General features: G+C 42.8%; 1 protein-coding gene across 2 annotated transcripts in view; it reads left to right on the top strand.

The window, feature by feature from the left end:
• The first annotated feature begins 996 nt into the window (after positions 1 to 996).
• FRMD5 (FERM domain containing 5) overlaps positions 997 to 16,123 on the top strand; it is a 54,703-nt gene continuing 39,576 nt past the window's right edge. The window contains exon 1 of one of the 2 annotated variants that reach the window (XM_069986584.1): positions 997 to 1,126. In XM_069986584.1, the coding sequence (XP_069842685.1) occupies positions 1,022 to 1,126 (105 nt within the window). In that variant the 5' untranslated portion in view covers positions 997 to 1,021. Of the gene's footprint in view, positions 1,127 to 9,508; positions 9,550 to 16,123 lie in introns of those variants that run through there. The other variant, XM_069986593.1, reaches the window with a different exon arrangement.

The following is a 16,123-nucleotide window of genomic DNA, read 5'->3' as shown; positions in this document are numbered from 1 at the left end:
TATGTATGTATATATGTATGTATGTATATATGTATGTATACTGTATATGTTTGTATGTATATATGTATGTATGTATGTGCATATATGTATGTATGTAAGTATGTATGTATATATGTATGTATGTATGTATATATGTATGTAGGTTTGTATATATGTATGTATGTATATATGTATACTGTATATGTATGTATGTATATATGTATGTATGTATATATGTATGTATGTATGTATGTATATATGTATGTGTATATATGTATGTATGTATGTATATATGTATGTATGTATGTATGTGTATATATGCATGTATGTATGTATATATGTATGTATGTATGTATGTATATATGTATGTATATATATGTATGTATATATATGTATGTATGTATATATGTATGTATGTATGTATATATGTATGTTTTTTTTTCCCAGCCATAAGTTATTGCAAAAAGGTGTGTAAGAAGTGTCTGGTTGTAAGGTGATGTCAGCCCAGTCTGCTGGGGCCACTATACTGCCTCCTACAGCTAGGGGACCTGGTGTTACACATCTCAAGGTCTCCATCCCAAAATCCAGCCTCACTCATGCAACCTGTTTTACTGTAATGCTGCAAACATAATTGCACGCTTATGTGTGGCTGTGTAGGTAAACTCTTTTCTGCTGTATGACACCATATATAAAGTGAGACCACTGTACATTGCCGCGTCCACAATGCCCCCTGTCTGCACAGCGCCCTATCACTCACACACACACACAGCTCAGTGTCGCCGTCCTCTCTGGGTACCAACAATTATTGTAGCGATGATGGGGATGCGAGGCCACGCCCCCTGACCGCCCCTCTCACCAATTAGCAGAGAGGGCTTCTTTCTTTCCTGACTCTGTCGCTCATTGGACTCCTGGACGTCAGTCACTTTTTCTGCGGCTCTGATTGGTCGGCTAGATTGTAGAGGCGGGCTGTGTCTGCAGCACAGCCCGGCGGGCGCACTGTGACCCGGAGCGGGTGTGTACCCGTTGCGTGCCCGGTTTCGGGATGATGTTAAGTCGCTTAATGAGCGGAAGCAACCGCAGTCTGGACCTTCCATGTGTGTGCACCGTGAGGCTGCTGGACGACTCGGAGTATACGTGTAATGTGCAGGTGACAGGAGGGAGCAGGGGGACTGGATGGTGGGGGACACGAAGGACAGGCAGGGCACGGGTGGGCCTGTGTGTGGCCGGGGGGTGGCATGTCATGGATGTGAGCTGCAGCTATCGCCTGGTGCACATACAGTCACCTTGTGTAGTACAGACAAGTCCATCAGTATGGCTGGGGGCAGCCTGGCACACAATGCCCTCTCCTGTGCCCACACTGGCTATAGAGTTCCTCCATATCCTCAGTGCATTGGATTCCTAGCTATTCCTCTTGTCTTCTCCATGGCTGCTTTAGGTATCTTACCCCTAGGGGGCACCATCTAAGGGAGATTACTTTGCATGGGGCAGTACCCATCTTTGACTGCAGGGGGCAGCATTTTTGAAGCTGCACCCTCCATCATTGTTATTGTCACTTACATACTTTATTATAGGTGAATGCACAACTGTATGCAGCTCCTGTGCAGAGCTATAGCACCCCTAGTGGTGGAGGCAAGCACTGAGATCTTTTACTAGTAGCTGGAGATGAGCTCAATCTACTGGACATTAAAGGGAACCTGTCATCACTTCCATGCTGCCTGAATGACAAGTCATTGGACCGGATCCCTGGTGGCTTCTCTTTGCTCCACTGGCTTTGTTTCATAGGTTTCTTCCTATACCCAAACAAGAAAAGATATATCATTTCATGTTGACAGGTCGGGAGAAGCCTCCTGGGATCGCCATGATGATTCGGGCAGCATGGAAATGACGACTGGTTCCCTTTAATCTAATGAAATGATTCATTTAGTCTTGAAAAAGTCATTCTGCTTTCCAAGGGTTTCAGATGCCTTCGGGAAGTCTGGAATGACACTGTCCTGGGAGACCTCGGAGTCTTATAGAAGATTTCTCCAGGGAATCAGAACACTTGGAAGGGGAACTACTTTTTTCGGGACTAAATGAATGGACGACTATTTCATTAGATTCCGTTTGGGTGACTGTTACTGTAGACTCACTCATCTCTCTTAGTAACTGTAAGGGGATGGAGGACTGATGCTCTTGGCTATAGATACCCATATTAGAGTGTTGAATATAACCTATAGAGGACATTTACTATTGAGTCTAAAACGTACGATTTTTTACTCGTATTCGTTTGTTTTATTACCCTAATTAAACAAACATTCATAAATTTGTGGATAAAAATTTTTATGTCTGAATATTCACAGAATAATCGCCAAAAAAAAACTGATTAAAAAGATTCACCTACTACAGGCCAGATGTGGACGGCACCTTTTTGTGCAATTTTTTTTTTTTTTAATTTGCAAATGATTAATTGGGCGCTAATCCCGGATTATCTAGATTTTTTGGTGAATACTCAAAACAGGCAGACTTTAAAAAATTGCATCTAAAAAATATCCGCCTATCGAATACTGGTTCATAAATAGAACTTGGGTGCAAAAACATATATATTCACCAAAAAATAGGCACATCGTCCTTGATAAATGTCCCACTATGACTTTTCTTAATGTATAAGTAACTTGTTTTTTTTACCTATTGCCTTTAAAGGGGCTGTCCACTTTGAACAATGTCTAGTCGATGGGGTCATTCTATGGTGCGTTTACACAGAGAGATTTATTAGACAGATTTTTTAAGGCAAAGCCAGGAATGGATTTGAGAACAAGAGAAATCTCTGTTTTTTCCTTTTGACCTGTTCTCTGTTTATAGTCTGTTCTTGGCTTTGGCTTCAAAAATCTGTCAGATAAATCTCTCTCTGTAAATGCACCATTACATAGAAAGATTATCCTGCAGATTATCTGCCAAAGATTTGAAGCTAAAGCCAGGAATTGATTTGAAAAGCAGCAAAAATCTCAGTCTTACCTTTATGACCTGATCTCTGTTTATAGTCTGTTTCTGGCTTTGGCTTCAGATCTTTGGTAGATAATCTGTCAGATAATCTTTCCGTGTAAATGGACCTTTAGTTCGGAAATAACCTGATCACAATGAACCCAAATGATCAGGTGGAATTTGTGGAGAAACCTGGAAGTAATTGTTTAGCTTCCCTGCAGCGCCACCACAGGGGAACCTTGGCACTACACCTTGTCCATTCATGTGAATTATCTTTATAATCCAGGACTGGACAGGTCCTCCAGAATGAGAGATGTTCTTTACACTCTCCCCTTTCATTTCCCAACCTCACCAGCTGCTGCACGACTACCACCCTCATAGTAGTAATATTCTTATTTATAGAGCACCAACAAATGCAGCTCTTTACAAAACTTGATGATGGTGAGAGTTGTAGTTTTGCAGTAGCTGGTGAGTTATAGTATATAATATAATAGGACACTGGCGTTTTCTAAACTTTTAACTCTTTAAGGAGACTATGTAGCATGCCAGTCATGTATGTGCTGTATGGCCATACAGTAGGCTTTTTGTTACAGGGCATTTGATCTGCTGCGTGCAATACTATCAGCCACACAAGAGGACGTCTATTCCTGCGCCTGTCACGCATAGCCAAGTGCATTGTGTATAGTACATTGCAGTCGTAGCATTGAGTCCAGTTGTGTTGCACAGCCAGATGCTTATTGTAGTCTTACCATTGGATATATTGCTAAAATATCCATCACTTTTTTAATTGGTAGAGATCTGACCGTCAGACCACAATCCTAAATTTAGCTGCTTTAGCCTTGCATCCCTGCTGCAGTTTGTTCCCCCAGAGCAGCGCTTTCAGCCACCCAGCTGTGCAGGGAGCTGCAGAGCGGCCCCATTTATCCCATGCATTTCTGTCTTTATCTTCGTCCTCACTTTTTGAGATAAGAAAACCCATTTAAGATAGGCATAATCACAGAGCTGGGCTAGCACTGGGCGCTCTCGGTAGAGAGGGTGATTATGCATGCACGACCTGGTGTCTACCAGTAGCCGGGGGGGTCCCGGCAGCTGGACCGATCAGTGTTTTATTATCCATCCTATCACTATGTCATAAAACTGTTGGGGGAATAGCCCTTTAATTGCATTTGTCATTGACTCACAAAAGAAATCTTCTTGCAGCCTTTGTTAGACTGTATGATTGTAACAATTACGTCTAGTGACCGAGGATAATTCTGGCGATGGATCTATTTTCCGGTCAGCTGGATCTGATTGTCCCCGCAGACATGATGATTATCACTGTGCAGTCAGATTGGCAGAAGTAGCCTCACTTATGTGGCATATGTAGATCTGCCAGGATCAGAATATATGGAACATTATGCACAGGCACAATGACATTTACATTGTACGGGAAACTCCAACAAGAATTGGGATTAAGAAGGGTATGTCCACATGACACATTATTCCGGCGGACCCTCAAATTTATGCCGCAGATTAGCATTTTCACGCTTGGATTTGGAGGCAGATTATCGCCCCATTCAGTCAGGCTGACCTGTGTCTGACTCCTTGTGTATCAGGAAGTGACATTTGACGTCTTTCTTTTTTCCATGACTTGCGCCAATGTCTTTGGCATACTTCATAGGTGAGATCAATAGAAACCAAATTTTACTAGGATTCCAATGTAGGTTGAGTGTCAGAGTCCATTTGTTGTGTGAACATCTCCTAGGAGTATATTCACATGTTCCAAACATGTCTGCAGCAATGCCATGACATCCCTGTACTGAACTCTGAAGCAGCGCCATTTAGACTTATGAAACTGATTGTAAATTTCTGAAAAAATCTGCTGCGTGTGAATTTACCCTTACTGTTCAGAAAAGCATTTCCTCCCAGCCTGTGGTTCTACAGCAGTTACGGTATTACAACTCCCATCATTCGGCAGTAAAGGTTCCAATACACCTTAGGGCCCTATTACATCAAAAGATGTCTAACAGATTATTTGAAAGATTTTTTCAGCCAAAGCCAGGAATGGATTTAAAAATAAGGGAAATCCCAATATTTCCTTTACGACCTGTTCTTTGTTTATATTCTGTTCCTGGCTTTGGCTGAAAAAATCTGTCAGATAATCTGTCAGACATCTGTTGGTGTAATAGGGCCCTTAGACTATAGCTGTCTGTACCCACCGCTCAATCTGGGATGTATGGGGCTCCCCCGTACAACCACCCACAGATGCTGTTGGTGGTGATAGGGGTCAGGTGTTTTTGAAAATTATAGCCCGACCCCTTTGTTCAGGGAGAGATAAGACACAGCTAGAGCAGCTTGTCCCCATAGAGAATACAGGAATGCCCAGCCTGTTCCTGTGTAAGGGGAAGACGGGTGGTGGGCGGGAGAGATAACTGATAATTCGGACGTAAGTTATTGAAGGTGTATGGACACCTTAAGGATATGATGGGAGTTTTGCTATAACTGGAGAACCCCACTGGATTAGATGCTCTATACAAATCCCTGATGTATACCTCCTTACCTGCGGAACTGTACAATACAAATATTGTTGACCAGCTGGTTAGTCACAGTAGATATAGATGGTGGATGACAACACTCCAGGTCTTCTAGGTGCTCGGGGGAATTTGTTTAGTTCTTTGCCATATGTTTGCACGGTGGACATTTGGTGCAAAGAATAATGGACTCCGTAACATTAAAGGGGTAGTTCACCAAAAAATTTTTTTCTTTCAAATGCCAGAGATTCATAATTTACTTCTATTAAACATTCTCAAGTCTTCCAGTACTTATCAGCTTCTGTATGTCCTTCAGGAAGTGGTCTATTTTTTCCAGTCTGGAAAGCAGGAGAGGTTTTCCGTGGGGAAAACTGCCCAGGACAGTTCCTGAAATGGACAGAGGTGGCAGCAAAAGCAGTGTGTCAGACTGGAAGGAATACACCACTTCCTGCAGGACATGCAGCAGCTGCTTAGTACTGGAAGACTTAAGATTTTTTAATAGAAGTAAATTGCAAATCTCTGGCACTTGCTGGTTGATTTTAAATAAATTTTTCTGGTGAACAACCCCTTTAAAGATAATAGGACACCCGGTAAACCTATGTATATGACATATGCCTGTGACATGTGGCTTGGACATGGTGTGAAGACCCCTAAGCAGAACACTCTTCCTCTCATTTTCTCTTATACTATCTCTGCATTTATTGCATTGCTACAAATAGTAACCTGGTGGGATAATGGTAATTTGTATCTTTTTCTGTGTAATTATGTAAATCATGGCAGCTGCACATCACAGTACGTTGTGTGATAGTAATAATAATCTTTTTATGACAATTTATTTATTTATTTCCCATTGTTTGCATGGTGCAAACATAGTCCAGAGTTCTGTGCATGACAATGGATTGTAGTCATGTAGTAAAGGGAACAATCCCAGACCTCCAGCAGCTATCCCCTGGGTGTATGGCGTATCCTCCATCCCTCAATCACCTGCAGTTTAATTTGACTATATTAAACACACATAATAACCTACCCTAGTGTGTGCTATGTAATTGTATTAATGATCAGGACTCCTATCCAGCTATGCACAACTAGGCGGCTATATGTCTACATATGTTGATCCCCATGAACAGTGCTAGTCAATATGTTCCTCCTCGCTTTATTATCTTTGGATGCTGCCAAGAAGTGACACGTGCAGCCAACATATTGCATGCCACTTCCTGGCACTGATCTTTATGAACAGAAACTGGTGGGGGATTGGTATCAGGTCTCCTCTTGTTTAATGAATTTTGTATTTTAACTACCATTTGTATATGATATTTCATTCCATTTAAAGTGTATCATCAGTACATTCACTTTAAGATTTTCACATGGATAGAACAGTGCCACGGTCCATTTTTTAATTCGCGGCCCATTTCCCGCGTACGCCGCCGTTCTATTCCTGGAAACTGGCAGGGGGTGAAGCACTGGAGGCGGGCCGTCCAATGGGAGGAAACCCCCACCCCTCTATGATGCGGCTTCATTAGAATCAATGGAGTCGCCTCATAGAGCGGCAGGGGGAACCGGGCTGCAATTCAAAAAAAGGACCACGGCGTGCCGGCACCGTTCTATCCATGTGAAAGTCTTAAAGTGAATATACTGATGGCACATTCGCTTTAATTATTATTTTTGCCCCGCAGCCAGTCCAGGCATTCATCCCTGATAGAGTCAGCGTTGGGCCTGGTTATCCACATCTGAGATCCCTTCTTCTTTTTAGTTTCGGTCACCAGAAATGAGACCCTCTATCCCAGTGGTGGGGATGCCGTGACCCTCCAACCATAGCAAAACTACAATTCCAAAGCATTCTGATGGGAATGTTAGTTTTGCGACATCTGGAGGGCCAAAGTTTCTGCCTTATAATAGAAAAATAAGAGAAAAACTTCTTCTGAGACCCCCTATCGGTAAAGACCAGACCAGATTATTGTTGTCTTTTTAAAGGGTTTTTACCAAAATAATAAAATTCTTTCAAATCAACTAGTGCCAAAAAGTGCCAGAGATTTGTAACTTACTTCTTACTTCCAATACTTATCAGCTGCTGTATGTCCTGCAGGAAGTGGTGTATTCTCTCCAGTCTGACACAGAGCTCCCTGCTGTCACCTCTCTCCAGAGCAGTAGCGAATCCCCATAGAAAACCTCTCCTGCTCTACAGACTGGAAAGAATACATCACTTCCTGCAAGACATACAGCAGCTGATACGTACTGGAGACATATTTAAGATTTTTTTTTTTTAAATAAAAAAAGTAAATTACAAATCTTACCAGTTGATCTGCAAGAAAAAAAATTGGTGAACAACCCCTTTAATTCTTAATAGATTCTTATCTGGTTCTTGTCTATGATTCTGTGAGAATTACTGCAATCTCTCTGCATTGATGGCTCTTGACTATGATCACTTTGTCTACAGCACAAAACACTTCTTCTCCTTGTGGCGTCTCCGGCGACTGAATGAGGCTTTGTAAGCGGTGAATGCTCTGTATTCTGTCCAGTCTAACGTGATAACAGGGACAGTGAGCTCTGTGAGAGGTTTCCTAGCACCATTTGGCTCTAGTTCAGTAATATATAGTGTTCTGACTGACTACTGTGCGTGACACACAGTTCATTACATGTGAACACCCTAAGGCGGCCTGAGCTATGGGGTGACATTTCTGGGCCAGAAGTACGGTATATGGACGTTTTTTTGCAGGAACAGCCTGACTCTTTCAGGGAGGCTTGTCACCACATTGCTGCGAGTGACAGTAATTCAGCCACAAGCCATTGGCGGATAGTAGTCAGTTCAGAGCCCAGTGCTTTTTGTAAAGTAGGAGAAGAGTCTTCTAGACAATCTTATATCTTTTGCAGCCATCACTTTGTACACTGTAGAAATAACAATATTTCCCTTTATATTACTATTGGCAGTATGCATTTTTCAAGCATATTCTCCTGGCAAGACCTCCACCAAACCTATTTGATATAAAATATATCCATAGCCCTATGGCGGTGTGGTTTCATCCCAACGTATGTCATTGCATTAGGCTGGGTTCACACTACGGAACCCGAGCGGAGAATTTCCGTCAGATTCCGTCGCTTGTAGCCGTTCACGGCCGTGCACCTCTCCGCCCGTGCCATAGACACCATTCTATGCACGGGAAGATTCAGCATTCCGCCGAAAGACTTGACAAGTCAATTCTTTCGGCAGAGGCCTGCGGCCATGAACGGGTACGCGCAACGGAATCCATCGGAAATTCTCAGCTCGGGTTCCATAGTGTGAACCCAGCCTCACAGTGATTTTGGGGGTGTGTGTGGTTGCTCAGCAATAAAACATGGAAGTATATTATTGCATTATTTTAAAGGGATTGTGCAGAAAAATATATTTCAGTGTCTAAACATGCTTAGGGTAGCAGGGAGTTTAAAAAAAAAAACTGTGTTCCCCTCCCCCTTGTGGTATACTGATGGTGCCAGTCTCTGTTGCAGAGCACCTGCTGTTTGCATTCTGCATGAAAATGCCTGCACAGCCAATAAGTGACGGAGGCGGGTCACTGTTTTGGCCAGTGATTGGCTAAGCAGGAATTTCTTGTGCATTAGAGAACAGGAAGCTCTGAGCATCAGGAACAGCATAGGCAGAGGATCAGTGGCAAGTGGAAATGTGTTTTATATACTTCCAGTCACACAAGTCATGTAAAGACATTAAAATATATCTCCATTTCCAGACAACCCCTTTAAGATGAGACTGTTAGTAGAGACTATTACATCCAGAGACAGAGGATTTTGATGCATTTTGGGGGAGATTTATCAAACATGGTGTAAAGTGAAACTTGCTTAGTTGCCCCTAGCAACCAATCAGATTCCACCTCTCGTTCCTCACAGACTGTTTGGAAAATGAAAGGTGGAATCTGATTGGTTGCTAGGGGCAACTGAGCCAGTTTCACTTTACACCATGCTTGATAAATCTCCCCTTTGTGTTGCGGCTCTTCTTAGACCTGTATTGTGTTGATCTCAGACATTTCTACTTTACAATATCAGGATTTTTAGCTGACTGCGAGCTAGCTGTAGGAAGGCAGAAATGTGCTGGACTTATGACAGTGAAAGATTAAAGGTGAATTGAAGGTGTATTGTCAAGGGAACACATGAAAAAAAAAAAAAGGTTTTCTTCAAAAGATTGTTAAGACATGCAGCTAGGGCTTATATTGGCCTGTTCAGTATTTTCGACAGGTATAGAGCAGTCTGCAGAGCTATTCATGCTGTTAAAATACAAGAATTTAAAGGGGTAATCCGGCAAAGACCCTTTTCATTCAAATTAACTGGTTTCAGAAAGTTAAATAGTTTTGTAATTTACATCAATTTAAAAATCTCAAATCTTCCGTTACTTATCAGCTGCTGTATGTCCTTCAAGAAATTGTGTTTTCTTTCCAGTATGACACAGTGCTCTCTGCTGCCACCTCTGTCCATGTCAGTAACTGTACCGAGCAGTAGCAAATCTTCATAGAAGACCTCTCTTGCTATGGACAGTTCCTGACACGGAGAGAGCACTGTGTCAGACTTGAAAAAATACTCCACTTTCTGCAGGACATACAGCAGATGATAAGTATGGGGACACTTGAGATTTTTAAATAAAAGTAAATTACAAATCTATATAACTTTCTGAAACCAGTTGATTTGAAAGAAAAATATTTTCACCAGAGTACACCTTTAAAGGGAATGTGTCAAAAAAAAAAAAATGGAATGACCTCTGTGAAGGTCATAGAGATCACCCAAACACCTTTCCTATTCATGTCATGGGACATCTCCTGTCCATTGTTGCCCATATCAATGGGGTTTGCTCTAAAGCATATTTCTAAAGGCTCTTAGAAAACCAACTTAGAAAAGATGAGTACCCACATAATAATGAACAGGAAAAAAAAAAGAAAAAAAATATAATTGGAAAATAGAAACCAGTTAGAATAAAGAACATGTTTCAGTATCTGACTTTAATCAGTACAAAAATAAATCTAGGAAATACATTCCCTAAGGGTGCACAGCAGATTTGATGGCGCAGATTAGATACTGTGTTCACTTATTTAGCTACATTGATATCAAATCTGCTGCAGATTCTGTACGTGTGAACACACTCTTAGGGTATAAACCCACACACCGTATAAGCAGCGTATTTACTGCTGCGATACGCAGCAAATACGCAGCAAACACGCAGCAAATACGCAGCAAAAACGCAGCAGATTATATCTAAATAACTGAACACAGCATCAAATCTGTACCAACAAATCTGCTGCGTATTTGCTGCGTATTTGTTGCGTATCTGCTGTGTATACGGTGTGTGGGTTTGTACCCTTAAAGCAGAAGTGGATATGGCATCAATTATAAACACATCGATAACCTCTTTATAGGAGAAGTCCGGGGGAAAAATTTTATTAAAGTATTATATTGCCCCACAAAAGTTACACAAATCCCCAATATAGACTTATTACGGGAAATGCTTATAAAGGGCTTTTTTTCCCTGCACTTACTACTGCATCAAGGCTTTACTTCCTGGATAACATGGTGATGTCACTTCCTGGATAACATGGTGATGTCTGCAGCATCACACTATTCAGTTGCATGGTACAATGAGCTAATGCCTTGGACAACCTCTGAAATGGATGCACCTTCCAAATTATGTAGTTAATAGTTTATTGTGCGCTGGGTTCACACTATGTATATTTCAGTCAGTATTCTGGTCCTCATATTGCAACCAAAACCAGGAGTGGATTAAAAACACAGAAAGGATCTGTCCACACAATGGTGAAATTGAGTGAATTACCGGCATATAACAGTAAATAACGGCCATTATTTCAATATAACAGCCGTTGTTTTCAAATAACAGCAAATATTTGCCATTAAATGGCGGCCATCCACTCAATTTCACCATTGTGTGAACAGATCCTTTCTGTGTATTTAATCCACTCCTGGTTTTGGTTGCAATATGAGGACCACAATACTGACTGAAATATACGTAGTGTGAACCCAGCCTTAATGGTGTGTTTACACAGGCAGATTTAGCTGACCGATTTTTTGAAGCCAAAGCCAGGAACGGACCATAAACAGGGAACGGGTCATAAAGGAAAGACTGAGATTTCTCCTCTTTTGAAATCCATTCCTGGCTTTGGCTTCCAAAATCTGTCTGATAAATCTGCCTGTGTAAATGCACCATAAAGAACCACACTGACACACTTTTTTTTAATCAATTGTTAAAGGGAACCTGTCACCCCCCGTGCCGGGGTGACAGGCTCCCGACCCCCCGTTAGAGCCCCATATACTTACCTAATCCCGCCGGATCCCGCTTCTGGAGGTGGTCGGGTGACGGAGATCTCAGCCGCTGCAGCCCGGCGCGCGCGCTGAGAGATGAGTCCAACACCCATAGAGAATGACAGGAGAGTCCAGCGCTCCGTCATTCTCTATGAGCGTTGGACTCATCTCTCAGCGCACGCGCCGGGCTGCAGCGGCTGAGATCTCCGTCACCCGACCACCTCCAGAAGCGGGACCCGGCGGGATTAGGTAAGTATATGGGGCTCTAACGGGGGGTCGGGAGCCTGTCACCCTGGCACAGGGGGTGACGGGTTCCCTTTAAGAGCAGTGCTTCTCAAACTTTTTCTACTGGAGCCTCACCCAACAGACCAAGGCAATGCCTGGGCCTCACCAGACTGACCAAGAGGGTGCCTGGGCCTCACCATCTGTGGTGAAAGTCCATTTAAAAGCTGAAAATAATGCTAGGGTTACCTTTCACCTATCTCCCAAGCTCAATATACTAATAAAGAAAGTACAAAATAAGTTAATAATTTTGCTAAAATGGAGATTTTTGCAAACAGCAAAAAGAACTGTGCAGATCATAGTTGCTTTGTGAAAAATGGCTCCCCAGCTGGGCCTCTCAAACAATTATGGATAGATAGATTAGATAGATTGTCCAGTCCGTTGAACACACTAACACTGTAATGGTTAAAGAGGACCTGTCACCCTCCGTGCCGGTGTGACAGGCTCCCGACCCCCCGTTACAGCCCCCTAAACTCATCTGATCCCGCCGGGTCCCGCTTTTGGATCCGGTCGGAGAATGAATGGGGAGTCCGATGCTCCGTCATTCTCTATGAGCGTCAGACTCTCCTGTGAGCGCGCGCACCGGGCTTCGGGAGCTGATATCTCCGTGACCCGACCGGATCCAAAAGCGGGACTCGGCGGGATCAGGTGAGTATAGGGGGCTGTAACGGGGGTCGGGAGCCTGTCACCCCGGCACGGGGGGTGACAGGTCTCCTTTAAAGTGGATCTCCTTTATTCAAAGATGGCAGGCAGTATATATATCCTGGGCGCGGGTGTTCTTCTACTAAGGCTCGTGTCATTACTACATACATAAGCTTTAAGGAGTGTGAACATCTCTACGGGTTCAGAAGGTGAGCGCCATATTGTATTGGCTTCCCTAAATATACAAAATATAATCTCGACATCCTCAACACCGCTACTAAAAGTATGGTGATGGGAGAATGAGTGCTGGTAAACATCAAAGAGGCAGCAGCACTTGCCTAAGTTCCACGGCACCTTCAAACAGCTGATCAGGTGAGGTGCTGGGAGTCCAACCCCCTGCCAATATAATATTAATAGCCTTTCTTGAGAATAGGGCCACTAATTTTAACCGCTTTACCTATGACTAAGCAATGTTCACACATTTTTGACAATCTGCAGCCACCCTGCACGCATTGCACCTGGTGTACCATCTGGTGACCCATAGGCTGAGATTGGGCGCGGTGCCAGACCCGGCATAGTTACTATTCAGTGTGGTTGCATCACATTGCAATTTTTTTTTTTTTGCTTGTGACAATAACATGCCAGATGTCGGTAACCACAAGAGATATGTGAACTTGGACTAAGTAAGCTTATAATAAACCACACAAGGGACCAAAGTTAACCCCCCAGTAATTCTCTCTAAGCACCAATCTCTATGAGCTGAACCATGGAGCACCCACAGTGACTGAGTCGCCTATTAGGGTTGGCAGGGATTCCCTGCACCGCTTAGCTGACCGCCGTGAAAAGTGGTTTTGGGTGGTAGCAAATAGTAATGGTACCTGATGAATATTCATAGTCTCGGTGAAGTGGGTCACATTAACTAACAATCCCACTCATGACCCAGAGGATCTCCTACGCTAGTTTTTGGGAGGTCTGATCTAAACAAATGTAATGTGGGACTGAGAAGACATCAAACACTTGCAGGATTACAGGTCGCCTGGGCTAAAGGTAATAACAATCCAATATTGATAACTGTATTTAAAAAGTATCCAGGACCATGAAAATGCTGTATAATCTACGGAGGAAGAGGATTGATTTATAGCTGAGTGGAAAAAGATTACGTAGAACTGATTAAAATCCTTGTTTTTACTGTGCTTTGGAGTCCAGGACATTCTCACTTAGTGAGCCTTTTTCATTAGCTTGCATAGAGAAATGTCTGTCAGTCACTGATTAGGACCGCCCACTTGACTCCTAAGCTCAGAAGGAGCAGTGATGAATGAATATTTTTTTAGGTCTCTGCACATCAGGAAGCTTTTTAGCTGTTCTCTTGTCTTGACTTATTTGGGTATTTGCAAAGTGCCTTATTAAAGGGATCGATTTAACTGCAGCTTCTTCTTAAAGATAACCTGTTATCACTTTCATGCTGCCCGAACCACAAGTCATTGGTGGATTCTGCCTTTTTTGCATTAGCCTTGATTGATAGATCTCTACCCTATACCCAAACAGGAAGAGATCTACCAATCAAGGCTAAAGAGAAGCTGCCAGGGACCGCCCCAATGTCTCTTGGTTCAGGCAGCATGAAACAGATGATAGGTTCCTTTTATGAATATATATATATATATATATATATATATATATATTTATTTTCTCAGAAGGTCATAGACTTTTCCCTTCTTTAGTGGGGGTTGCGGGTGTGAAGGTGCGGATGGAGGAAGTATTTGGTGATAATAAGGAGTTGCTGGCACGTGCTTGTGCGTTATCACAGGAATTAGTCAGGGTGAATTCTATTAAGAGCCGTGCGAGAGAAGGAGGGGAAACTATAGCTGGAACAGGCAGAGAGACTCCAGTAAACCAGAGCTCAGGGAATAAAGAAATTAAATGGCTTGATGAGAAATCTGTGTTCTTTCATCAGACACTTTCTTTTTGTGCGACGTCTCTGGGGGTACGTGCTAAAGCAAATGCTATTTAAAGGGTAAATATGCTGGCAAAAATGAAGATATAGCCGGCATACTTCTGCAGAGGCTCAGAGCTGCTCAGATCAGTATCATCTCATTACAAGCATTAGCAAATATTATATTACACGCAATATGGAACACGGTCATAGCACATGCGGAAATTATTCACAGTATGTGAACATTGTCATGTACACAAGATGATGAGAACATGCTCCTTACTATGTCCATCATTTATATGGCCCATGCATAAAGCTGTATTACAAATCTCGGTTGTGCTGATCCGTACCCGCGTCCATGGGGTACCATAGCATTCATGGCATACCATAGAGTCCATGGTGTACCATAGCGTCCATGTCGTACCATAGCGTCCATGTAACGCAGTCAGTTCAGGTCATTAACCCTGCGGATGCAGAAGTACAGCCCTATTATGCTCCAAACCTATGGCAGTATCCAAGTTTTCCAGGCGGTTCTCAGGTTGCGTCCACCTTTTCCCGGCAGTGGGATTCAAATGCAGATCATACGTAATGCTGCCATACGTAATCTTCTTGTATATAAAGGAAAAAAACAGGGTGCTTTACAATCCCATGTATCATGATAATACAGTTGTTATCATTTTTGTCCCCTGATATTGTGCATGTGGTGGCTGCAGAGCCATAGCCCAGGAGTAGGAGCACAGTGTGTGAGCGGCCTGATAGTGTATGCGGCAGGTGAGGGGAATAATGCTGAGCCACAGACAGCACATCAGCTCACTCCACGCTCCCATTTCCCTGCTAAGAGATTATAGCCCACTCAAGCACACAATAAGATCAGAGCCGCTCAATTTAACCCAAGCCCTGCAAGCCCCACGCCTGGCATCGATAGGGAGAGGAAGGCAAGGCCTAGCAAGAAAACAGTTTTTTTTTTTTTTTCACTCTGCTTTCCCCAATTGAAGATTTTATTACTAAAAATTGACTCACCAGAATATTGTGTAATGATCTGTGAACCATCATTGCCTCACAGAGACGGGACGCAGTAATGGCAGGAGTCTGGGAACGCTTTGAATTTGCATATGCCCAATGCTGCAAAAATGCTACATTTTTGGATATTCTATTACAAGTTCTGGTCACATCGGTCAGTTCAGGTAATCAGAAATGTGTTCCGGCCAAGACTTTTGGCCATAACGCAGATGCAAAAATGTGGAGGTATAATAGCTGTGGGAAAGCGGTCTTGGTAGTGTTTTTCCCAGTTAGTATGTTTTAGTGCATGTAGATTTTTCTCTTGCATCATATAATTCATTGACCATATGATTAAAGGGATTCTGTCATCACTAGTATGTGAGAATTATTATAATTATCACTTTCATGCTCCCCGAACCACAAGTAATCATGGCAGTACCTAGTGGCTTCTCTCTGCCTTGCCATCCTTAAACGGTACCTATCATTTAAAACTTCTTACATGCATGTCATATCGACATATGAGAGGTTTGTATCGGAC

This window comes from Dendropsophus ebraccatus, chromosome 1, assembly GCF_027789765.1.
Source record: "Dendropsophus ebraccatus isolate aDenEbr1 chromosome 1, aDenEbr1.pat, whole genome shotgun sequence".
Taxonomy (NCBI): Eukaryota; Metazoa; Chordata; class Amphibia; order Anura; family Hylidae; genus Dendropsophus; species Dendropsophus ebraccatus.
Note: the sequence above shows the minus strand (reverse complement) of the source record. Positions and strands in the feature narration are given on the sequence as shown.